Below are 25,695 nucleotides of genomic sequence, written 5' to 3' on the forward strand. Positions count from 1 at the left end.
TTCTTAAACCTTGGGCCTAATGTTGCGACTATCTTTAGAAATCTGATATTGGAACCTTCTTTGTGTTTTGTCATATCTGCAGTGAAAGTGTTCTTAAATCAAACAATATATGTGAGGTTGTCATTTGAGACTACCATAACACAAAATGTATGGCAGAATGCAGGTAAAACCATGGAGCGGGAGACATACAATTCTCTTCCAAGGAGTTCAGTCACAAATTTAGTTAACGCAATTTTTTTAATGAACGTTATCAGCATGGAAGCATGTCCTCTGGAATGCTGGTCGAAGCATGAAGCGGCATACGAATGTTGAGCATATCTGGCACGTAAATACCTTGCAACGCCAGCTACAAAAGTGCCATGCAAATGTCTGTTCTCACTTTCAGGTGACATTGTAAATAAGCAGGCAGCATTATCTCCCATAAATGTAAACAAACTTGTTTCTCTTACTGTTTGGCTGCACAAGAAGTAGGACAGAATGGAGTAGTAGGCTCTAAAGTTTTACATTTTGTTTTTGAGTGCAGTTATGTAACAACAACAAAAATCAACATTTTTATGTTGCACTTTTAGATAAAGAGATTACACAACAGTGCTAATATGAGGTGAATTGAAAAATACTATTTCTTTTGTTATATTTACAGTGCAAATATTTGGAATCAAAAGAAATATAAAATGAGCACTGTACACTTTGTATTCTGTGTTGTAATTGAAATCAATAAATTTGAAAATGTAGAAAAACAACCAAAAATATTTAATAAATTTCAATTGGTATTCTATTTAACAATGCGATTAAAACTGCAATTAATAGCGATTAATTTTTTTGAATTAATCGCATGGGTTAATTGTGATTAATCGACAGCCCTAGTTAGTTGTAGTGGTCTTTTCCCCTGGTGGTGCCCTCACTGGGGTTTAAACATTGTCCTCTGTGCGGAGAAGCAATCCCTATACGCTGTACCTTCTTTGTCGTAGCAAGAGCCACCTCAAAAAGCATTGTTCAATCTGCAGATTGCTCAAGAAAAGAACACTGGTGGTTTAGGACCTTCGCCTTAAGCAGCACCTGCTTGAACAGTCCATGTGGCCTGGTCTGGTACTGAGGCCCTCATCATGTCGAAGATCACGCTTGGGCTCTCTCAGGAGTCGTGTCACTCCTCCCCTTCTCTTTAGCTGGTTCTACTGATGTATGAGAAGGAAGAACCAGAACCAGTTCGGACAGGAGCTTCCTCATCATCCCCAGACCACCACCAATAGAAGGAGTTGTTGCAGGGGGTTGCTGTTGATTTATAAATCTTGCTAGAGGAGGTCCAGGACCCTTAGCATCAACTCCTGGGCATTTTACAACCACAGGGACTGGTCAGCGTGGCCCTCCCAATCACCTAGGCCATATTAGAACTAGTCAGAGCAGTTTGTGTACCTAAACCAAAAAGAGCCAACAGATGCTATTTTGTGCTGGCCAAGGGTGTGGACTTCTTGTTTTCCCATCCTGCCCCCAATTAGTTAGTGGTACAAGTGGCTATGGAGAGAGCTTGGTCACACTACCAAAAATTTACTGCAGCAGTTAAAGAATCAGGGAGAATAGATCTCCTGGGTAGGAAGGTTTTCTCCTCTGCAGACCTCAAATTTCATATTGCTAATTACCAGGTCTTTATTTTAACCATTTTAACATCTGTGCTAGGCTTGTGACATTTAAAGATAAGCTGCCTATGGAAGACTCGGTCCAGTTCCAGTCCTCTCTGGATGAGGGGAGTTTGGTAGCGAAGGTGGCTCTCCAGGCTGCGGTAGATACTGCAGATACAGCATCCAGATCTTTAGCCACGGGACTGGACATGCGAAGGAGCTTGTGGCTTCAATCATTGGGCTTCCCTAGAAAGGTCCAAAATACTATCCAAGACCTCCCCTTCGATGAGTCCAGCCTTTTTCATGAAAAGACAGACGCGTCTCTCTGTTCTCTAAAGGACTCAAGATCCACCCTGCAATCCCTGGGAATTTACACTCCAGCCCCGTTCCCATTCATGCTTCTTTTCTTAAGAGTGAACATGCCAAGTTTTTTTTAACTGTTCTTCATAGGTCGGGTTTTCTAAACCTTAATCATTTTTGTTGCATCATCTCTGGATATACCCACTTATTTCCTAAAGTGTAGTGCTAAATTTGGACACAGCACTCCAGCTGATACCTCACTTGTATAGAGTAGAGCAGGACAATTACCTCCTGACTCTTTGGACTTGTCTACACTTAAAATGCTGCAGCGGCACTGCTTCAGTGAAGACACTACCTATGCTGATGGGAGCGCTTTTTATGTCAGCATAGGTAATCCACCTCCCCAGGAGGCAGTAGCTAGGTCGGTAGGAGAATTCTCCCGTTGACTTATCACTTTCTACACCAGGGGTTAGGTCAGTTTAATTGCATTATTCAGGGGTGTGGATTTTTCAGGTCCCCGAGCAACATAGTTATACCGATCTAATTTTCTAGTGTAGACGAGCCCTTATATACAACACTCCTATGACTACATCCCAGAATGACTCATCCTTTTTTGCAACTGCATCACATTATTGACCCATTCAATTTGTGATCCTCTATAACCCGCCAGATCCTTTTTAGCAGTGCTGCCACTTAGCTAGTTATCCCCCATGTTGTAGTTACGCATTTAATTTTTACTTCCTAAGTATAGTACTTTGCTTGTCTTTACTGAATTTCATCTTGTTGATTTCAGTCCAGTTCTCTTAGTTTATGAAGGTCATTGTGAATTCTAATCCTGTCCTCCGAAGTGCTTGCAACCCCTCCCAGCTTGCTGTCATCCGCAGGCTTTATAATCTTACTCTCCACTCCATTATCCAAGTCATTAATGAAAATATTGAATACTGGACCCAGGACTGACCCCAGCGGGATTCCACTACGTATATCCTCCCAATTTGATAGCAAACCATTCATAGATTGATAACTACTATTTCAGTTCAGTCTTTAACCAGTTGTGCACCCATCTTGTAGTAATTTCATCTAGATCATGTCTTCCTACTTTGCTTATGAGAATGTTATGTGGGACTATGTCAAAAGCCTTACTAAAATCAAGATATATCACTTCTGCTTCCTCCCCTGTCCACTAGGCTAGTAACCCTGTCAGAGAAGGAAATTAGGTTGGTTTGGCATGATTTGTTCTTGACCAATACATGCTGATTATTCATTGTAACCCTGTTATCCTCTAGGTGTTTACAAATTAATTGTTTTTAATGATTTGTTCCAGTATCTTTTCAGGTGTTGAAGTTAGGCTGATTGGTTTATAATTCCCTGGGTCCTCTCTGTTCCCCTTTCAAAAGACAGGTACTGTGATTGTCCCTTTTCCAATTTTCTGGGACCTCACCAGCGCTTCTTGAATTCTCAAAGATAATTGCTCACGGTTCTGAGATGACTTCAACTAGTCTCTTAAGTACCCTCGGATGAATTTTACTCACTTAAATACATCTAACTTACCAAAATATTCTTTAATCTGTTCTTTCCATGTTTTGGCTTGTGGTCCTTCCCCCTTGTTAATTAATTGTGTTGAGTATCTAGTTACTATTAATGTTTTTTAGTGAAGATTGAAGAAAAATAGGCATTAAACATCTCAGCCTTCTTGATGTCATCAGTTTAGTGCTCTTTCCCCACTAACTATACCTACACTTTCCTCCTTCTTTATCATACTCCTAACATACTTATAGAACCTGTTCTTATTGCCTTTTATGTCCCTTGCTAAGTGTAACTCATTTCGTGCCTTAGCCTTTCTGATTTTGTCCCTACATGCTTGTGCGTTCTGTTCTTTTAAACTCCTCCTTAGCAATTCGTCCATGTTTCTGTTTTTCGTAGGATTCCATTTTGTTTTTCAGGTCACTAAGAGCTCATGATGAAGCCATGTTGACTTATTACTCTTTCTGTCTTTCCGTCGCATTGGGATAATTTGCAGTATTGCCTTTAATATTGTCTCCTTGAGAAACTGCCAGCTCTCCTGAACTCCTTTATCCCTTAGATAATTAGTACAAGTGAGAAACCAGGTAAGAGATAATGCTGAAAGACTTAGCGCTGAGACTGGGCAGCATATTAGACACATGAGTTTACAATGTGCTATACATATGTTTATGGACTGCATGAGCCAAGAAGGTAACCGCACCTATCCATACAGCTTCTGTGCAAACATTCCTGAAATATTGCTTATGGCATCATGTTGCTGACAGTTTAGAGGGATTCCAGAAAAGAACCACAAAAGTGATAGGAGGCTGCAGGGGTTGAGATTTAAGGAAAGATTAGAAAATCTAAATACATAGAGCTGGTTTAAGCAATGACTGAAGAACAAAACAAAGATCTTGGTATTCAAGATAAGTATTCAAAGTTGTAAACACCAAGGAGAGGAAGGAATTAATTATATGATGTTATATACTGGGTTACAAATGGGAGAAAACAAATGGAAAAAATTAAGGTGAATATCCAGAAAAACGTCTTGATGATGAGTACTATTAGGTGGTGGACCACTATTCCTGGGGAAATAGTGGGATCAGCAATAACTTGGGACTTTTAAAACTGGACTGTCCAAATTGCTAGGAAATGTAGAGATACAGACTAGAAGATGTTTTCTGTCTCTTATTTCTGTGACTCTAATGATAGGAAAGTTGCACTATTGTGTTTAAGATTCTAATTGCAACCAATACAAAATATAATTGAGAATATTTTATGAACTGTCTTAGGTTTCATTTATTTCTTAGGCTTGGTCTGTGCACATAGTTGCACAAGTTTAAAGTTGTGTGTTTAAACTGATTTAGCTAAACAAGCATAAATGCCTGTGAGACTCTCTTAAATCAAGTTAAAACCTGTTTTAGGTTGGATCAGTAAATGTACAGATGCAAGATGTACTGATATAAGAGTGGCTGCACAAAGGTTTGCACCAGTTTAACTAAATCTGTCTTTAAACTGATTTTAGTTACAGTGGTTCAACTTTGTGCATTCACAAGACCTTGGGAGTAATTTCTCCTGTGTAAAGTTTTCTTTGTAACTAGGATTGTATTTTATGCATTAGTGATCTTCTATGTACTACACCATTTGTATATAATATAAGTTTCAAATTTTCCCAGAGTTTTAAAATGTTTACAATTGGTGTCATCTCAAGTAAATAAGCGTACGAGTGTTTAGAGACAGAAATAGTTAATAATTTGCTATTTCGGATGAAGGTTTGTCATATTGCTTACAGGGACTTCCAATGAGCCAGTGTTTTGAGTGAGTGATTGATAAAAAGAAAAAAATATAGAGAAGCTTACTAACACCCAGCCCCCAACTCCCTTTGTTGACATTCTTTCTTTCTCCCTGGTCGTTAGTGCAGTGCTTTTTATTTGACCAAGGTACAGGAGCATTACATTTCTAAACTTGTTTTAGTTTGATTATAAGTCCAGTTTTTTTGGAATGATGTGAAATTTGATATTCAGCCTGCTGCATATATGTACTATGAGCTGAAAATTTGAACGAGGCTGTAATAATTGAGATGGCTTCACATTTATCATGTATGTATACAGTGCAGACTTAGATATAAAATACCTTTTTAAAAAATAGTATATATATTTTATATATATACTAGTATATATATCTAATTGTTATGAGATTGATATCCATAGAACTTTGACTAATTAAAAATTATTGTGCACCATCACAAGCATTTACTTGTACTGGTAAGTCAATTTATAAAATGTAAGGAGTGGGAAAATCTAGTCATTTGAGATTTTGTTGATATTTTCTGTCCTTGGGCTCTTAACTGTGTGATTTTGTTCTTTTTCAATTATACATTATTTTTAAACTGTCTTCTTTGTGTAGTGCAAACCAGAATACAAGGTGCCTGGTCTCTATGTCATTGACTCTATTGTGCGACAGTCCCGGCATCAGTTTGGGCAAGAGAAGGATGTGTTTGCTCCTAGATTCAGCAATAATATCATCAGCACTTTCCAGAATTTATACCGTTGTCCTGGGGATGACAAGGTATGTCTTGTTTCTTCTAAAACTAACACGATTATTAGAATTTCATTTTTTCAAAGAAAATTAAAAAGGTTTGACGACATTAATGTTTTATTTTAGCAGACCTAATTGTAACCCGTATAACTCTTCTTAAGGAAAATTTTAAAAAAATCTGAAAGTATATGAGGTCTGAGGGAGAACGGTCTCCAATTAGATCCAGGGGCACTTCTACCTAAGGTGCTTGTGAAGAGAGACAATTGGTTGAAATGAGGTGTCTATATGAGAAGAGAGAGCAAGATCTATGTAGAAGTGTACTGCAAAGAAATGTCGTCCCCCCCCCCACCCCCCCCGTCGCCTATTGTGAGGACAGTAGATGGGAAGTTTCTACAAGGTGTATCGGAGGAGGTGATTGGATATGTATTCTCAGGATGGGCCAACACATTTGGTTCAGAATTGGAAGAGAGAGCAGCAGCAATGCAGAACACTTTCCAAATTGATGGTATCCAGTATGAAAAAATTGTATTGGTAAAATTAGTATAGTCTTGAATTGTGATTTATATGAAATACCTTGGAAAGAAAGTACAACTTTTATTTGTGGCTGAATCCTTATGCCGATTTTATGTTTGGCAGAGCTGACGGGGAGGTGGTAAAGTTGTTTTAAGCTACCTTTCCACTCCTTTGATTGTGAGGATAGCCAGGGACTGAACAGTTCTAACTTTCACTATATGGAACAGTCCTTTTGGGGCCTTTCCAGCGAGCCAGGGTCACTGCCAGAACATCCCTACGCAGGTGGACGGTAGGGAAGACTAACAGGAGGCACAGCCAGCTCTACCCCAGAAAAGGAATCTTCCACTCTTATGTAGGTGTTGATTAAAAATACACTTTTTGTGTATGCTCAATAGAATGTTGACAAATCAAAAGCAGTTTTCCCGGGAACACACAAAAGCAGTCAAGGAAGGCTATTTCTGTACCATATTCAACTTTCTATCTCCTGAAATTTCTGTGCTAGAATTGTTCATTAGAAGGCTGTGAGAACATGGTTTTATAACATGGAAAATGACTCTTTTCTCCTCTTTCCTTGCTCCCAACTCCAAGTCACTTTGTTTTTTAAAAATTGCTAAATGTAGTTTTGTTCAAACTTTCAAAAATAAATCACCTTTGGGCAGAGTTAAAACACAGAAAATTTCAGCATGATAATTGAAGGTTTTGGAGAGCTAAGAGCAACTCAAAACAGGTTTAGGATGGAAGCACCTTTTGTAAGCTTAAGTTGATTTAAAATGAGCTAGTTAAATTGACATCACAATTCTCTTTATGAAATTGCTGAGACTATTTTCACAGTTTCTTGCAGAGTGTTAAAGGAAACTGACATCTAAGTCCAAAGTTCATCTATATTATTGCAATACTGTCTAATTATTGTAATTCGGTGTGAAAGCTCTTCCAGATTAATACTTTAAAATACACTACTTCATCAACAAAATTACATTTTAAAAATAGCCTCTAGCATGACTTACACACAGTTTTGGGCTCCTTCTGCTGTCTCAGCAGCAGTAGGTAACTGTAATTATTCTGAGTTGTGCACATTTCAGTGGACAAAAATGATGCTGGTGCTCAGAGGTAGATACGTATGAGCCATGTTTAATATGTGCTTGTATTAAAATGCTAGGAGGGGAGGAAAGATTTCTTGTTTTTAAGTGTCAATAACTCTTAAATTATTCCCTTAAGATTATTTTCTAGTGTTATCCCCCAAGAATAATAGTACAGAATTTGGAGAAGCCAAACTAATACTTTTCTAGTATGCTTCCAAATATGCAAGACTTTCTACCTTCATAAATTGACAGTATCAAACATGATAGTCATCATATAGTTTTCTAGCTTTAATCCTTTTGTTGTCCTATTTTTCCTTTAGAGTAAAATTGTTAGAGTGCTAAATTTGTGGCAGAAGAATAATGTATTCAAGAGTGAAATTATTCAGCCTCTCCTGGATATGGCAGCAGGAATTCCTCCTCCAGTTGTGACTCCAGTTTTGCCCAGTACAACAGCTGCTATGAGCAACAATACACCAGGTAAAGGAAAATGGGATATAAGTCTCTCAGTGAATTAGAAAGCTTGCTTCAACATTTGGAACAGAATTTTCTGTTCGGCTGTCAATATTTGCCAACTTGACATGCTTGAAATTGGACCAAAATTTTCACTAGCCTTCAGGAAAGTATTAAAGCTAAATTGAATGGTTTGAAAGATGAAAGTTGATCTACTAATAACCAACCAGCATGTAGGTCAGGGAAGTACCATAAATAGAAAGTGGTCATGCCAGTTACATTTACTTCCCAAATACACATGCTTTCTTCAATTGTAATATGCAGTTTGTCCAAGGGTGCATTGGTTTAAATCAGAGAAATTTAAATTACTGATTTTAGTCGTGATTTAAATAATCAATTTCAATCTTGTTTTGCATTTGTACTTCTAAGTTATTTTCCTAGAGAAGAGTAGATTCTCATTAAAATGTTGAATTGCAATATAATATAGACCAGGGATCGGTAACCTTTGGCACGTGGCCCTCCAGGGACAGTTTGTTTACCTGCATATTTGCAGGTTCAGCTGATTGCAGCTCCCAGTGGCCGCGGTTCGCCGTCCCAGGCCAATGGGGGCTGCGCGAAGCGGCGCGGGCCGAGGGATGTTTCTGTTCATAGATTGGAAGAGGAAAGCAAGCTTTCCTGTTTTTTCAACTACCATTCAGTTTCTTAACTTTGAATGAACTAGTCATTGAACTGAACTAGTTGAATAAACTGAAATGAAGAAAATATTCTCTCTCCACCTGCAAAAGAGGCTTCTGCTGTCAAAATCTGGTTTAGCACTTCTTCAAACTCTAGTTGCAGGTACTTAGCCAGTGACTTCCACTTCAGTATTTGACTTTCTTAAAAACTTTGGCAACAAACATGTACTGTTTAGTATTAATTTTGTAATATGATTTAAATGATTGTAATAGATTATTGTAAATTTAGGTTTTATCACGTTGTCATTTCAAATTTAATTTTAAATAGGTTTATTGAAAAAATCTATTAAAATTTAAGAAATCCAATTTAAATTTAAAAAAAAATACATTTTTTCCCAACAAACTTCCATTTTTTTTATCCACCCTGTTTTATCCAATAAAAAAGGGTTTTATGGTTGCAAATACAAATGATGGGTCAGTGAACAATCATGGGGGGGACCTTGTTAAATATTAGTGCCATAAGTGTGTGAGAATCTCTTATCGAGGATCATTGTCTTGCATTTACTTCAAGCAAAATTTGTATTTCTATTTGCTGTACATATGATCATACTTAACTGATAATCTAAGGACTTGCCCTGACATTGCCTATTGTCAGGGAGTTTGATTTCTTCTGTTTGTGTAGACTTAATCAGATTAATATACATGAAATAATTTAAACGTGCACTATTTATGTAGAAAATCCAAAATATAAACTTGTTTATACACATGAAACGGTTGTATTTTTCATTTGTGTGTGTATGTATATAGTTTATCATGTGAACTAGGTAAGCACTTTGCTTGAGCTTCATGTCTCTTGTGTGCATTTTTTTTATATTTGTACTCTTTTTACTGTATTAAACTGCTGGTATCATCACTTTTTTACCATACTAACACTTTTTGAAATCTGATGTGAATTATTTTTTAAAACATTATTGCAGTAGTTTGGATTTGGCATTGTTCAGCACTTGCCTTCACTTCTGAGTTACAGAAAGGAGGGGATGTTGCTCTGACATATGGAGCAGCATTCATCAGACCTACAGCATGGAACTAATCAGCAAAATCCCAGCCTGGGAGCTCTTTTGACTCAGAAATATTCATCTCCAAAGGAATTTGGATGGGAGAAAGACAAAACAGAGGAGACTATCACCCCTGACAGCTGTGGGTGGAAATTATAAGTAAAGTAGGCAGGCCCAGCCTGGTGATGAGCTGGGAGAGTGCAGCAAGGTTGCAGGTTATTGGACATCTTTATTATAGTTACCTGTGGAGCAAGTGTATCTCTTCCCTGAAGTTTTATCTTGCAGCAGGCCAGGAGCTAACATCTATCCAAAGCTAGAGGAGTTCACCTTTTTCCTCTTCTAGCATTTGTTCTACAGTAATTCCTCACTTAAAGTCGTACCGGTTAACGTTGTTACGTTGCTGCTCAATTAGAGAACGTGCTCGTTTAAAGTTGTGGAATGTTCCCTTATAACGTTGTTTGGCAGCTGCCTGCTTTCGTCCACTGCTTGCAGAAAGAGCAGCTGGTGGGGGCTTGGAACCAGCGTGGACTGGCAGCCCCACTGTCAGCTCCCCAGCAGGCTATCAGTTGCTGGGCAGTTCAGCTGTCCCTCCCCCCACTGCCGTGTGCTGCTCCTGCCCTCTGCCTTGGAGCTGATCCCGGGAGCCTCCTGCTTGCTGTGTGGGGGGAGGGGGAGAGGGGTGTTAATGTCTCAGGGTGTCCCCCTCCCATCGCTCCTGACCCTTTACCCCATCTCCATAGAGCTGCGGGGGCGGGGGAACATGACAGGGCTCAGGATGGAGGGAGCTTGCTGGCAGCAGCTGCTGTCTCAACTTGCTGATTAACTTAAAAAGGCAGTGTACTTAGAGTGGGGTCAGTGTACTTAAAGGGGCAATGCGCGTCTCTTTCACACACACGATGTGTGTCTCTGTCTCTGTCTCTCTCTGCCATGCCATCTCTCCTCCCTCCATTCCTGCTACCTTGTAGAGTGTGAGACTGCATTAACAACGTGTTAACCTGTGAGGGCTCAGCGGAGTGCTAGTTCATCATTTAGCAGTAAGGCATTCCCTGGGAAATATCCCACCCTCTTCCACCCTCTGACTTCACCATCTCAACCAAGCTTCACAATCATCATTGCTGTGTACAGTATTAAATTATTTGTTTAAAACTTCTACTGTGCATGTGTGTATATAGTCTTTTGTCTGGCGAAAAAAATTTCCCTGGAACTTAACCCCCCCATTTACATTAATTCTTATGGGGAAATTGGATTCGCTTAACATCGTTTCGCTTAAAGTAGCATTTTTTCAGGACCATAACTACAACGTTAAGTGAGGAGTTACTGTATTTTTATGAATATTTTAAATATTTTTAAACTTATCTACAATGAAGATTACTGAGTCTTTTGGGTAGCTGAATACTTGCCCAAGTGTGAAACCTGCCTCTTTCGTGATGTCACAGATCACTATCTTATGATATTGGTTTGGCCATAGTGACGTGTGATTTCTACTTTTCTGGTTAACTTTTTTATTTTATTGCTGCCTTATCCCCTCAACCTACCCTTACCCCATTTGTCTGTTTTTGTTCACTTGCTGTGTCTTGTCTGAAATGTTGATTGTGAGCTCTCTTTCTTAGGTTGGGATTTTCTGTTTTGTTATGTGTCTGCTCAGCACCTAGAAAAATGGGGCTTTTGATCTTTGATAACACAAATAAGAGCATTTCTGTAGAAAAAACATTTAAAACTACAGTTTTATAATTTATACTACGTCTTTAAAATGACTTAGCCCAAGGCAATTTGTAACTTCAAAATTGACTGTGTTCCTCATCTTTCCTGATTACATCCATCTTGTAATACTGCTAAGTTTAAAATAATATTAAGGATTGTTCATTGGTCCAGTAGTATTTTGGGACATGATAGCGATTATTGAACATTTTCATCTGTATTTTCAAACATGGCCATCTCTGTAGTTACCAGAAGTCATTACCATCTGATGACTAAAAATGAATTTGAAACCAGTTCAGATCTCCCTCAGTTCCCCTAAAACACAAGAGAAGTTATCTGTAATAGGGGAGACTCCCTCCAAATTTCAGCTTGCAGTGAACACTACTACATTTTGTATTCAGTAGCATTCTTGTTGGCAATTCCAGCAGACAGGCCAAGAGTAGAATTTGTCATGAGACTCACTTACAAGTAGTTCCACCAATTGAGGCACATTGGTGGAGAAATCTGCGTTACTACTGCCATGCTGTGCTGTTCTGTGTATAAAGGAATTGATGGTTTCTATGGATGTCTATGTGGCACTTATCCAGAGCACTACATTTAGTAGAAAAACATTTTTTTTTAAGTTACAAACCCATCTTTCATTTCAGACATTTAAAAATCGCTACATAGGTGTGTAACCTTTGTGGCTTCTTACAGTTCAAAAACTGTTTTTATGCAATTGGTCCATAATGTAAAATAAACTGCCATATTCAGTGTGACTCTGAATTTCAGTTTTAATTTTTACTGCTGTACTTTGTGTATGAAAAATGGTAGTTAACAACACTTAGCTTAACGTTGCTTCCCCTCTTTCAGGAACTCCTGTGACACCTGTTACTCCAGCCAATGTGGTACAAAGTTTACCTGATCCTTGGGTGTCTCAAATTGCTAATACAGACACACTTGCTGCTGTTGCACAGATCTTACAGAGTCCCCAAGGCCAACAGGTAAATACTTTTTGTAGGTAATTAGACTTTTGTACTGTATGTAGTCCACAATGTTTGTGTATGAACGATACACGTGAGAGTACTTATCAGTGTTATTAATTTATTTTTAAAAATTTGTCCTCAGTATAACCAGTTCATAGAGATGGTTCTCCAGAGATAAGTTTGAAACAACATTTAACAATTCTTTTTATCCTTTTGAAATTCTCTTGGTTCACTGAATGTATCCAAGAAGGTGACGTCAGAAACCAGAAAAAGATTCATTGCAGCCCATACAATGCATGGTATTTACAATGTTACAGAGGGAGCCTTCTAGGATATCTTCAGTGAATCAGGAAGTAACAAAATATTTTCAGTGTGGGGGGTGAAGGATGCTTTAAATGATAGTTAAAACTTATTTCTATGCTGAATACATCCTGTATGTTAAAACGCGTCTCTGGGTGTAGTGGGGGATATCAACATAGAAGTCTGTGATTAACTCAATTCTAATTTTTCTTTTGCAGTTCACCTTTAAATATTCCATTTATTTTCATTCTCAGGATATTCAGGAAGTTATCAGTATCCTTAATATGACTCTTGGCCTACATTTTCAAAAGTGACTGAATTTGGGTACCTCAGTGTATGAATGCCCAGCTTGATACATCTTAGATACCTGATGCTGAGAAAATGCTGAGCGTCTATTCTCTGAAAATCAGGCCATGTCAACATTCCATAAGTTGGACACTGAAAATCAGTAGCCCTTTTGAAAATGTAGGCCCTCATCTTCAAGTAATAATGGCATATGCTGCTACTCTGGCAGTCCCTACTATCCCAATTTGAGTGGGCTGCAGTGGTGGCCCTGGATGAAAGAAATGTTCAATGGCTGCTGTGTTGGGGCACTAAAAATATCCCACCCAAATTAGTGAGTAGGGACTACCACAGTATCAAGCACCAGTCCTGATGCTGCCATCTCAAGGGCTAAAAGTGCAACAGTTTTGCTGTGTTCAGATAAGCAGTGCCATCTGTAACTGGCCAGAAGCCTGAGGCAGAAAGATTTTTAGTCTGGTCATGACTCAGGGAAATTGACAATGGGAACTTGAGTGAGAGGGTACCAGAGTGAGGTGAAGAGCCTGACAGGAGAGGTGGGGTAAAAAGGTAACATGGAATAGGGGACGGTAGGATTTGGTGGGGGTGGTGTCTTACAGAAGGAGAGATGTAAAATGAGAATGGGGAGATGTGGGGTAGGAATTGTATGAGAGCGTGAAGATTGCTGGCCAGAGGATATTTTTAAAAGAAAAAGAAACAACAACAAAGGAGAAAAGCTAAAGACTGTGTGGATCAGAAGGGAGTTACAGAGTCTTTAAAAGATGGCAGAAGGTACAGAAATAGCTTGTGGATCAAAAGATAAGAGAAAGGAAAGATGGGACGCAGTGGGAGTATGGCAATATATTGAAGATAACATTAATATATAAAGGAAGAGAAAATGAGGTCTTTGGTAGTTAGATGATTCCCTCCTTCACATTTTAGGACTATATTTTGTGTGTGAGAGAGAAGAATCTGTGACTCAGTTTGTGGTGGTACATATGGGTAAGATGAGAGTGTAGCGATAGTAAAAGGAGAGAGAGATGGGACCCAGCAGGAGTATAGAGACAGGCAGGATGGTGACCAATCATCCAAGATTTTCCCATTCTAGGGCTTCCTCCTCAGCTTCTTCAGTTTGATTCCTGCCTCACTCAGAGCAACATACAAAGAGGTGACTTCTAATGGTGGCTAGACATGACCATAGTCTCTTAAGAACACACATGTAGAAAAGAGAATTCCTCAGGAGTAACATCTTTGACAAAAACCTTTTGAAAGAAGTCTAAGATAGTTGGAATTCCAGTTCATCCAGCTGGAAAAAAAAACTGTCCTGCATTATGTAGAAAAAAATTCCCGCATCAGAGTTAAGGTGAGAGAAATGGAAAAGGGGTACTCTGGCCTCCTGAGGGCAGCATGGGCTGGACCACCTAAACAGAGATGCCCAACCCCATCAACAGTGCAGAACAAGGTCCAGAGACTTAGGGTAGTGGGGTCTTATCTCATGAAAGTATTGAAGCACCTACTCCTTCTAGTCTGAGGTTACCTTGGGGAGAGCCTCTTTCCATATGGGTGAGCTTCTTTCCCCTTTGCACTAGCAAGTTTGGTAGGTACTATCTGAGGGGCGCTTCTTCACTTGGTAGATTTGTAGTTCTTTGCCGTGAAGGTGCTTTTCAGGTAGTAATAATTTTATTTCGGAAGACACTTCACATTTTCCTGTAGTCCTCCCCCCATATTTAGAATTCCATAGTGGTACATCTATCATAGATTTTTTTCAAAAGTCACAGCTTCTTTTCACCTAAATAGGACACCTCCCTTTAGAGTTTGTCCCAATCTTAAACCAGGAACAGAAATTTTTGACACACCTTGGATCTCAGGAAGGTCCTCATAGTATACTTGGCCTAGAAACCTTCAGAGAAACAGAACCCCATGTATCAGTCTCTTTTACGGCTCAACATATCTTGTTATGTTATGGCCAAATGAATCCCGGAATCTCAGTTTCCCGGAGATTTATAAGACCGTAAAAGTTCCTTGTACATTGAGATTTGTACCCATCCCAGCAGTCATGGACATCTGGGCTGCAGAGGGAAGGCATCAATAGAAAAGATTTGCAAATTTTCCTGTACTACTTGTTTTTTAAACTGCTCATTATCTGCTTAATGTGCAGATGCCGCCCTTAGCTGCTGAGTGCTTGGACCACTCCATTCAGGAGAGTTGATGGAGGCCTTTGGGGTTCTTGTTCCTCTTATTACCCATCTTCTGCCTTCAGGCTCCCTCTTCTGATTCAATCATGAGTCTCCTGTTGTCCCTTCCTAGAGTGTTTTCTCATAAAATACTGCTGTACAGAACCCAGTATCTGTTCTGTCGCAAGATGAGCCACAAAAAGGCAAATTATATTCCCATTTATTGGCTAATTTGCTTTTTCTGGCTTGGTTGAGACAGTGCAAACTCCCACTGTTAGACGTGCAAAGCCCAAGCTTCAATATGAGACTTGCCTTGTAGGCAATATAGATACACAAGTGCAAAGCCTTGATGTAGACATGCTGCACCAGCATAAAATGGAGCTTGTACCAGTGTAACTTACTCTGCATCAGTGTAAGTACACTGGTACAACTTTTCCTAATCTAGATGGGCTGTTAAGAGGGTAGAGCAGGCTAACAGATTATTTTACAGATCAGAAGGAATCAAACTGGAGAAGCAGAAGAGGGAGCCCTAGAAAGCAGAAAAATCCTGGATTGTGATTGGTCGTCATCTACCTGTCAGCGAATTAGGAGGTGGAACCTCATGTCTACAGTATCTTGTCTGAGCTGCAGAAAGCAAATTAGCCAGTAAGTGGGAATATAATTTGCTGTAACTACCAACAGACTAAACTGAAATTATAACCCTGAGATAGATATACTGCACTGGTGAGATCTTTATTCATGAGAAGGGCAAAAAGCTAGGTGAGTTTTATTTTTTTGTTAATGTAGTTATCGCTCTCTTTCTTCCAGCTTCAGCAGTTAATACAGACACTGCAAATACAACAACAGAAGCCACAGCCTTCACTACTTCAAGCGCTGGATGCTGGTCTTGTCGTTCAGTTACAGGCCCTCACAGCACAACTTACAGCTGCAGCTGCTGCTGCCAACACACTTAATCCACTGGAACAGAATGTCTCTTTTAACAAGGTAGAAGTTGGAGGACCAAGTTTGAAGAAATGCATTTACTATTTATATTTAAAGTCTTCATATGGGTTGTGTCTCTATCTTTAGTGACTTGTTAAGAAGTGCATGACTAAGCTACAGAAAAGGTTTTTGCACACAGGCTTTTCCAAATACAAAAAATATTTTCTTTGAGAGTTATACAAATACACAAATGATATATTTAATATAATTTAAGGGTAAAAGACGTTTTTCAGAAGGCTAGAGTTAATTTCCATTAATAAAACAAAGTCGTTGTATTTCCTTCTATAATTGTGTAGAAGGAGGATCTGAATTAACAAATTTGACGATTATCTGCACAAGAAAGAAGGTTGGGCTTGTATATTTTTGCCTTCTCACCTCACCCTTCCTTTATGGCATACAAAGAAAGTCTGAAAGGTTTTCTCAGGGGAAAAAATACTCTAGAAATTCAGGTCTTATGTACCCTAGTTTTCCAGTAAGACTATAGATGACTGGAGAATCAGTAGGTTTATTACATCATAAATACCCAAGGAAATAACTGTACTAGAACTTCAAAGTAATAGTGACCACAAATATAATAAAGTTTACATTCTTAGCAGGAGGATCATATGAAAGCTAGTACTGTAACACCTAAACTTCAGGGAGGGATTTTGTTTTTAAAGGGACAAACCTAATCAAAAAGACCCCAAAAGTGAGGAAATTAAAATCCTTAGACATAGTATGGAGGTTATGTAAGTATGCTTAATAGAGCACAGAAAACATGCATACCTTTTTTATTTTTTTTAAGGGAAGAGAGAAGCCAAGAAGAAAACAGATAGAGTTGAATGGCAAGGTAGATGAGCGTACCGTAAACTATGGCAATGGTAAAATATAATGTTAGGAAGGTTTGGATGAAATTTGAAGACGAAATAACCAAAGACATAAAAACAAGTTATTTCAGTATATAAAAAACAGGAAGTCTGTGAGTGGGTAGTCTCGACTCTATTATTAGGGAGGATAAGGATGTTGTAGAGAAGCTAAATTATCTTTTCATCAGTCTTCACTACCGAGGATGTTGGGAGCTACCTATTCCAGACCATTTCTTTTCAAATAATTAGCAGAAGGAATTCCCGGACAAGTGTGAAGCGTTTGTAATATCTTACAAGTCTGTGGTAGTTAGTGTGGAGTAGGGTAAGTGTTTGAGTGTAGGCAGCTATGACCTAAACCAGACTTGACTATGGCTGACCTAAACCAGAGTTTTGCTTTAGCAAAGAGGTGTTAGGCTTTGTCAGCCATTGCTCTAGAGCTCTGTTCCCAGAGTATCTGTAGAATCTATAAGAATAGAATGGTAGTAGGTGTGGTGTTGGGACTTCGGAGTTTAGTTTGCATTGCAGAGATGGTGTATACCTTAACTCTGTAATTCCTGTTTTCTGAAGTGGGTTGTGTTACCTTAACTCTTCATTTCCTAATTTTCAGAGGTTTGAGTCTAGCTGACGTACATTCGGGACAGGCATGAGACACCACTGGGCAACCTTAAATTTGTGTATCATTTAAACCCTTGAACAGATGACCAAAATGGTTGAGTATGAGTCATGCCCTAACTGCTTACTAGAGTCTTTTAATCTTCCCTCTAATTACCATTAATTTCCTTGACAATACTTTAAAAGTGAAATTAGTCTGACTCTAAATTCTTTGAGGTAAGGACTACCTTTTTGTTCTGTGTTGGTAAAGTACCTAGCACAGTGTGGACCTGGTCCATGACTGGGGTTCTTAGGTGCTACAATAATACAATTAATTAGTAAATCCCAAATGGCTGAGATTAGTTTGGGAAGGATTAGATCGCACCAAAATGTCATAAGAAAGGGTGATTTTTGTAAACAGATTATTTGTGTATGGGGAGGGAGCTGTATCTCTGGAACAGCTTGCTCAAGTGACCCAAATGTAGACCACCCTCCCTGCATCCCCAAGAGGTGCATCAAATTTCAAGACAAAACTGAATTTGTGCATTTTAAAGCACACCTAAAATAATGGTCTTTTAATAGTAAGTGATTTTCAGCCTTAACCAAGATGAGGCACTGTCAGAAATCTTTGTGTCAAAAAAGTAGGTACTGGAACAAAAACATTAAATTAAACAGTGACAAATCACCATCACCAGATGGTATTCTTCCAGAAGTTGTTAATAAAATATTCAATCTCTTACCCTCCAATCCTCTGCAGTCTGCAGAGACTAACATATTGTTATATCTATCTTTAAAAAAAGTTGCCTAATGGTAATTATAGCAATTATAGACCCATGATCTTTAGTTTAACAAGAAAAATAAAAAATGAAGGGGAATGTAAGATAGGATCAAACTACACAGTTTCTGTGTAGTAAACTGTGCTGGCAGAATTTTTTTGAGTGTCAACAAAACAGTAATGAAGGAGAACCACATGAAATATCTATCTGGACTTTCAGAAAACCTACTGCTATTACTTTGAGTAGCATCCCTGTGGGTACTCCACTTTAGGTGTGCATGCGCCTTTGATCAGAGAATTTTGGTGGTAGTGCCTGTTAATCCTGCACATGTGCCCTATCCATCCTTTTGCCCCATAAGGGCTATATATAGGGCTGCATGGGTGAACCACCCTCAGTTCCTTCTCAACCGCCTTCAGTCTGAGATGCCTGTTTGCTCCATACTTGTTTGCCTCTTTTATTAATCTTTAGCTATATAGTTAGCTAGTAGAGTACAATTTAATGCCTTATATTTGGAATGTTTGTTCCTTTTTTCCTTTTCTGGATGAAAATTTGTGGGGTTTTTTTTCTTTTCTTTTTTCTTTTTCTTTTTCTTTTTCTTTTTCTTTTCTTTCAGGATTTGAATAATGTTTTTCTTCTGTCAGAGATGCAGGGCTCCCTGAGTTTTTAAAGGTGCCTCTTGTGTCGAAGAGCAGTCCCAGTTAGTACAGATATTCCCACTACATTCGTTGTTTGGGAGACTCTCACATTCCTAGCAAGTATAAAATCTGCTCATCTTCTAAGGAAGAGCCTATAAAAACAGGGAAATGAAGTACAGACTTTTAATGATGGAGCAAGTCTTTAGACCGGCTTCAGACCCCTGCTCAGGGAAACCCCCTGTACAGGGACCTTCCATTTCTGTCAGTGCCCTGTCATCATTGAGACCATGGTCACTAAAAGCTTCCAAGGGGGAGGATGACACTGACACCCAGGTCTCCAACATTCTCCATGATTGAGATACCGATAACTGTTCCGCTGGTATGGAGAGCTTCGCACTCTTAAGTATAAGGAAGGGGATAAGAGGAGCAAAACATCAGAGTGTTCTTCTTCAAAGAAAATACGCTCACCGGAAACATCAGTCCCTGAGAGGAGTGCTAGTGAGGCTCTGGGTACTTCGAGTACAGTGAAGCACACTAAGACTTCATCTGAGCCCCATACCTCAGCGATAAGAGTTCGGTACTGAAGATCACTATTTCTTAGAGATCAGCTTCAGTGCAGCCCTTGACACCCTCAGTACCAGCGGCAGTGCCTCACATGGCCTTTGCAATGTCATCGGCACTGGTAGTGAGTTCTCTTGTATTTCCAGTACCGCAGGAATTCTTGTACCCAAGGAAGCTAGCGGTACCAGATGAGCCTGAGTCTCCGCTCCTTGCAACGTCTGGATGCCTCTCAGTACCAAGGTCTGCTGGGCCACCAACTGTTCATGTTTCTGGGAGACCTTCTTCTTCTCCTTCTTCAACTATCCACTGGGTTGGGGGAAGGGGATCACCTCCTTTACCATATATGAGGATCATTGCAACTCAGACTCTGAACTTTTGATTCAAGTATCTCCAGGTTATTCTAGCAGAAGTTGTTATCTGTTGCAGATGCAAGAAAGATAGTGCACCAGACGATTGCTTTCTTTGGGAGGACCTGTGCTGGATTTCCTGCCCCCGCCTCCACTCCCATCCCCACACATTTTTGTCTCCCCCATTGGCCTGATTCGGATCCATGGGCAATATATCAGCAACAATTTTGAGGGACCTCAACTCAGTCCCACAGGGAACACACAAGACTTAATTCCCTGGTACCTTCCATCCCTCCTCCCCATTCTGTGAGCCCCAGGGGACCTTTGAGGAGAGAGAGGCAAGATCTAACAAGGAGGTTACCCCCTTAAAAACAGCTTACAAACACCTGATGAGGCAGTAATGCCACCACTGCCATCATTAGCTGATGACTTTAGGCACTTCCAGGACTTGAAGTGGGTTGCTGATGTCTTGCAGACTCCCCTATACGTAGTCCAGGATTCCTATCACAAGCTCCTGGACATATTTCCCATCTCTACCTCAGCATGGGTGACACTGCCAATTAATGAAGCCCTCCTTGAGCAAACGGAGTCTATCTGGTAAACTCCAGCAAGAACCCCGCATGCAAGAGAGCTGATTTAAAAAAAAACAAAAAAACCCGTAAGTCCCAGTTAAGGATTCTGAGTTTTTATTCCTTCATCCAGCACCAAACTCTCTGGTCATGGACAGTGGATTAGGCTGTGCACCAAGACAGATATGTTATACCTTACCTAGGATGTCAGTTGCTCAGGGTCTTAGGCCTGGTTTACACTTGGGGGGAGGGGTGGGGGGGGCAGAATAACGTAGCTGAAATCGACATACTTAGATCTGCTTACCGCGGTGTCTTCACTGCGGTAGGTTGACTGCTGACGCTCCCCCATTGACTCCGCCTACGCTTCTCACTCCGGTGGAGTAGTACCGGAATCATCGGGAGAGCGCGCGATGGTTGATTTATTGTGTCTTCACTAGATGCAATAAATTGACCCCCGCTGGATCGATCGCTCAGGAGGTAAGTGTAAACATGCCCTTAGAGTGCACTCTACCATGGCTAAGGTGTCATCAGTGGCCTTCCTCTATAATGTTTTCTTCACTGAAATCTGCAGAGTTGCTTCTTGGAGTTCTGTACACACATTTGCACAGCACCACTCTTTTTACTTCTAGATCTGATGCTCACTTTTGTCATCATCATGAATTGGTTGGAATATGAACAAGAGGCTGCTAGGCAGCTCTCCAACACCACTTTCTACAAGCCATAACCCTCAATGGGATCAGAGGGTAACCAAAAGAAACTACAGCATTTGCTCAAGAAACTCCATGAAAAAGCACAAGAACAAATCCTCACAGACACACCCCTGGAACGCCTGGGGTATTCTGTCTGCTACCCAAGATCCATAAACCTGGAAATCCTGGACGCCCCATCATCTCAGGCATTGGCACCCTGAGAGCAGGATTGTCTGGCTATGTAGACTCCCTCCTCAGGCCCTACGCTACAAGCACTCCCAGCTATCTTTGAGACACCACTGACTTCCTGAGGAAACTACAATCCATCGGTGATCTTCCTGAAAACACCATCCTGGCCACTCTGGATGTAGAAGCTCTCTATACCAACATTCCACACAAAGATGGACTACAAGCCGTCAAGAACAGTATCCCCGATAATGTCACGGCAAACCTGGTGGCTGAACTTTGACTTTGTCCTCACCCATAACTATTTCACATTTGGGGATAATGTATACCTTAAAATCAGTGGCACTACTATGGGTACCCGCATGGCTCCACAGTATGCCAACATTTTTATGGCTGACTTAGAACAACGCTTCCTCAGCTCTCGTCCCCTAATGCCCCTACTCTACTTGCGCTACATTGATGACATCTTCATCATCTGGACCCATGGAAAAGAAGCCCTTGAGGAATTCCACCATGATTTCAACAATTTCCATCCCACCATCAACCTCAGCCTGGACCAGTCCACACAAGAGATCCACTTCCTGGACACTATGGTGCTAATAAGCAATGATCACATAAACACCACCCTCTACCGGAAACCTGCTGACTGCTATTCCTACCTACATGCCTCCAGCTTTCATCCAGACCACACCACACGATCCATTGTCTACAGCCAAGCTCTATGATACAACCGCATTTGCTCCAACCCTTCAGACAGAGACAAACAGCTACAAGATCTCTATCAAGCGTTCTTACAACTACAATACCCACCTGCGGAAGTGAAGAAACAGATTGATAGAGCCAGAAGAGTTCCCAGAAGTCACCTACTACAGGACAGGCCCAACAAAGAAAATAACAGAACGCCACTAGCCATCACCTTCAGCCCCCAACTAAAACCTCTCCAGCGCATCATCAAGGATCTACAACCTATCCTGAAGGATGATCCCATCACTCTCACAGATCTTGGGAGACAGGCCAGTCCTTGCTTACAGACAGCCTCCCAACGTGAAGCAAATACTCACCAGCAACCACACACCACACAGCAAAAACACTAATCCAGGAACCTATTCTTGCAACAAAGCCCGTTGCCAACTGTGTCCACATATCTATTCAGGGGACACCATCATAGGAGCTAATCACATCAGCCACACTATCAGAGGCTCGTTCACCTGAACATCTACCAATGTGATAAATGTCATCATGTGCCAGCAATGCCCCTCTGCCATGTACATTGGTCAAACTGGACAGTCTCTATGTAAAAGAATAAATGGACCCAAATCAGACGTCAAGAATTATAACATTCAAAAACCAGTTGGGGAACACTTCAGTCTCTCTGGTCACTCGATTGGTCACTTTTAGGTGAACCCCCCCCTCCGCTCTCCTGCTGGTAATAGCTCACCTTGAGTGATCACTCTTGTTACAGTGTATATGGTAACACCCATTGTTTCGTGTTCTCTATGTATATAAATCTCCCCACTGTATTTTCCACTGAATGCATCCGATGAAGTGAGCTGTAGCTCACGAAAGCTTATGCTCAAATAAATGTTAGTCTCTAAGGTGCCACAAGTACTCCTTTTCTTTTTGGGAAAGTAGTTCAGCAGAATCCTTGCTTAATACAAGCCCCTTAGCCAGCCTTTTTTAGAGGTTTGTATTGTTTGCTAGACTCCCATAATTTACAATAAGCAGAGGCCACCCTGAAGAAGGAAAAAAGCTATTTATTCATGTTAACTAGTTATTTAAGATTACATTCTCTGTGTACCTCCTTACCTTCTCCCCTCTCTCTAAATTCTGGTTTCATAAGACTGGTGTTTAGCAGAAGGAATTGAGGTGGTTGGTGATATAACTTTTGCTGAATGTTCAGTGCTGAGAGAGGGCACTTGTGAGGCACTGCAAGTGCAGAGACAACACTCTTGAACTACCACAGTTTCCATGGCAAATAACTTGTGTTTCTTAATCTATATAGTTTGTTTGTGTCTTTGATTTTTTCCCCTTCAAATTAAATCATTTACAGAAAACAATGCCCTAATTCCTTGGACATCCACAAGCAGTATATAACAGGTAATTCTTCTTCAATGCCATGTTTGATGTTGGCGTTGGCCATAGTAATTGGCCGACTGCTAAAGGAACAAGAACACACACACAGATTATATATAATGCTTTGCCCCAGGAGAGTAGTCATTTCTTTACTATTGGGCAACACTTGTTCTTCTTGGATTATCAGACAGAAGTCAAGAATGATGCAGCTAAGGGTTTTCTATTTAAAAGAATGGTCAGCTTTCCTACATTATGTCATTGCAGAAACAGAAACTTCCTGTTTCTAGATTACTACGTATTTTGTATGGCTTGGTAGGAAACGTTATAAAATATGCTCTTTCTAATGCTTGATTTGTTTTCTCCTAGAAGCTGATGGACAGGTTTGATTTTGGGGAAGAACCTGAACTCAGTGAAGAGCCTAAAAAGGAAACTCCCACTTCCCAACTGTAAGATCAGGTTGCATTCCTTTTAAGTTAGATTAATTTGATCATTTTTCCTATTAAACATGATGATGATTGAACATTCAGTGTGAAAAGTAGACCAGCTGTCTGGTCCTTCAGTATATGTAAACTACTATACTGGAGCAGTGGTAACAGAGAACAATTTACATGAATTTGAATGATGGACATGTATATGTTTTAAATGTTTAACACAACATCTCTACCATTGCATGAGAACCCTTCAGCTGGATGCCTACCATTTTAGAACAGAGAGAATGAGAGTTTGGTCTGAAGATAGCGCTCAACTTAGATACTCCTGGGGGATTCTGTGCCAAAAAATTCAAAATTCTGCAAATTTTATTTGTCAAAATAATGCAATATAATCACGCCAGTTTCAATTGTTTTGGTAAGTTATTTAAACTACAATACAAAAAAAAGTCACTAACTGTTCAGCATTTCCTAGACACATGAAAGTTAAGTTACAAATACTTGGTAACTAATACCCTGCATTTCAGTTATAATCCTGGATTTTCATTTAAATTCCATTACAGAACACCAAATGGGAGGGGGAAAAAAAGGAGAATGTCATCTTAAATAGCTCAGACTTTCACACATGAAAGTCATACAGTTTTGCTAATCATTGTTCTGGACCTAGTTGGGTACTTTGAGAGGTGCTTGGTTCTGATTGTCCTGACATTTTATTGACTGCTTGGTAAATGTTTTATTTGCCCTCAAAAGTCTTTTTTTATTTTTTTTTTAAATGGGTAAGTAAAAATCTAACCCCATTGTGCCACTTTGGCACAGGAAAAAAATGAGTGCATAGATCTTCCTAGCTGATTGCCTTACTGGAATTTATAAGGCTTTACATCACTCTGGCGATGTAGGGGCCTTAAAACTTTTACAGGTTTTTATGCTCCTGGGGGAATTGACAGAGAATGGGAACAGTTAACTAACAATCGTAATTAACAATGTTACTATTCAGACAGGTTGCTACATTTCTGCCTCAGAGAATGAGATCAATTAACCATCAAAAGCAACATTAACAAAATGTGGTGGTTTTTTTTTACAAAAGCTATTTTCTTTAACTTAAAAACAAACCATTTTCAGTAACATGATTTTAATTTAAGTATTTTTTCAATTCTCAAGAAGTTACCTTTTACTAGGCAGGCAGGCTGCTACACTTCTGCCTCAGGAACAGAGCCTTCCTCCTGCATAACAAAAAGACCTACTCTCCTCCATGCCCCTTGAGCTGCAGTATCAAGAGAGAGGGACAGAGTCTCTCTTGCTTGTTGGCCAGCCCCGCCCCTGATTATGATCAGCGTCGCCCCCAGCAGGCACGCACACTGAGCCCCCCTCCCCACGCAATGATTTGTGTCTCTGAAGCTGCTCCAGGCACTGTGGAACAGATGCGCTGCCGGGAAAGAGACGTGTGCCCCCCTGCAGATTTCTTTTGCGTTTTTCTTCATGGGGGGCAAAGAAATATGTGGGCCATATGAATTCTGTGCCCCCAGATGGGCGCAGAATTCTGTCAGGAGTAAGTTAGAGTAACAATCTTGTATTTCACTCGGAGGGATAATAATTGCAACTAAGGAGTATGTTACTAAGTTCATTTGTTTGAAAATGTATGTGTAGCTTGCTGCTTTTTAAACTATGAAATTTTGTTTGTTAGGTTATTTAGTCTCGAGAAAAACTTTGATGTTAAGAGTTTTTCAATTATTTTATTTTAGGCCTCTAGTATCAGAGTCTGTGAACAACTCACTTTTTCATCAGCTAGCTGAACAACTGCAACAACAAAATTTAGAACATCTCCGACAGCAGCTCCTGGAACAACAGCAGCCTCAAAAGGTAACTACTCCATCTTGTG

The 25,695-nt window shown here is 40.0% G+C and overlaps 1 protein-coding gene across 1 annotated transcript in view; it reads left to right on the top strand.

Moving 5' to 3' along the window:
- Positions 1-25,695, top strand: part of SCAF8 (SR-related CTD associated factor 8) — an 83,203-nt gene that overhangs the window by 30,196 nt on the left and 27,312 nt on the right. Inside the window, 6 exon segments of the mRNA XM_037895030.2 lie at positions 5,820-5,981; positions 7,864-8,020; positions 12,273-12,403; positions 15,946-16,122; positions 23,758-23,837; positions 25,559-25,676. Of these exon segments, the coding sequence (XP_037750958.2) occupies positions 5,820-5,981; positions 7,864-8,020; positions 12,273-12,403; positions 15,946-16,122; positions 23,758-23,837; positions 25,559-25,676 (825 nt within the window).

The sequence above is a fragment of the Chelonia mydas genome, chromosome 3 (genome assembly GCF_015237465.2).
Source record: "Chelonia mydas isolate rCheMyd1 chromosome 3, rCheMyd1.pri.v2, whole genome shotgun sequence".
In the NCBI taxonomy this organism is placed as follows: Eukaryota; Metazoa; Chordata; order Testudines; family Cheloniidae; genus Chelonia; species Chelonia mydas.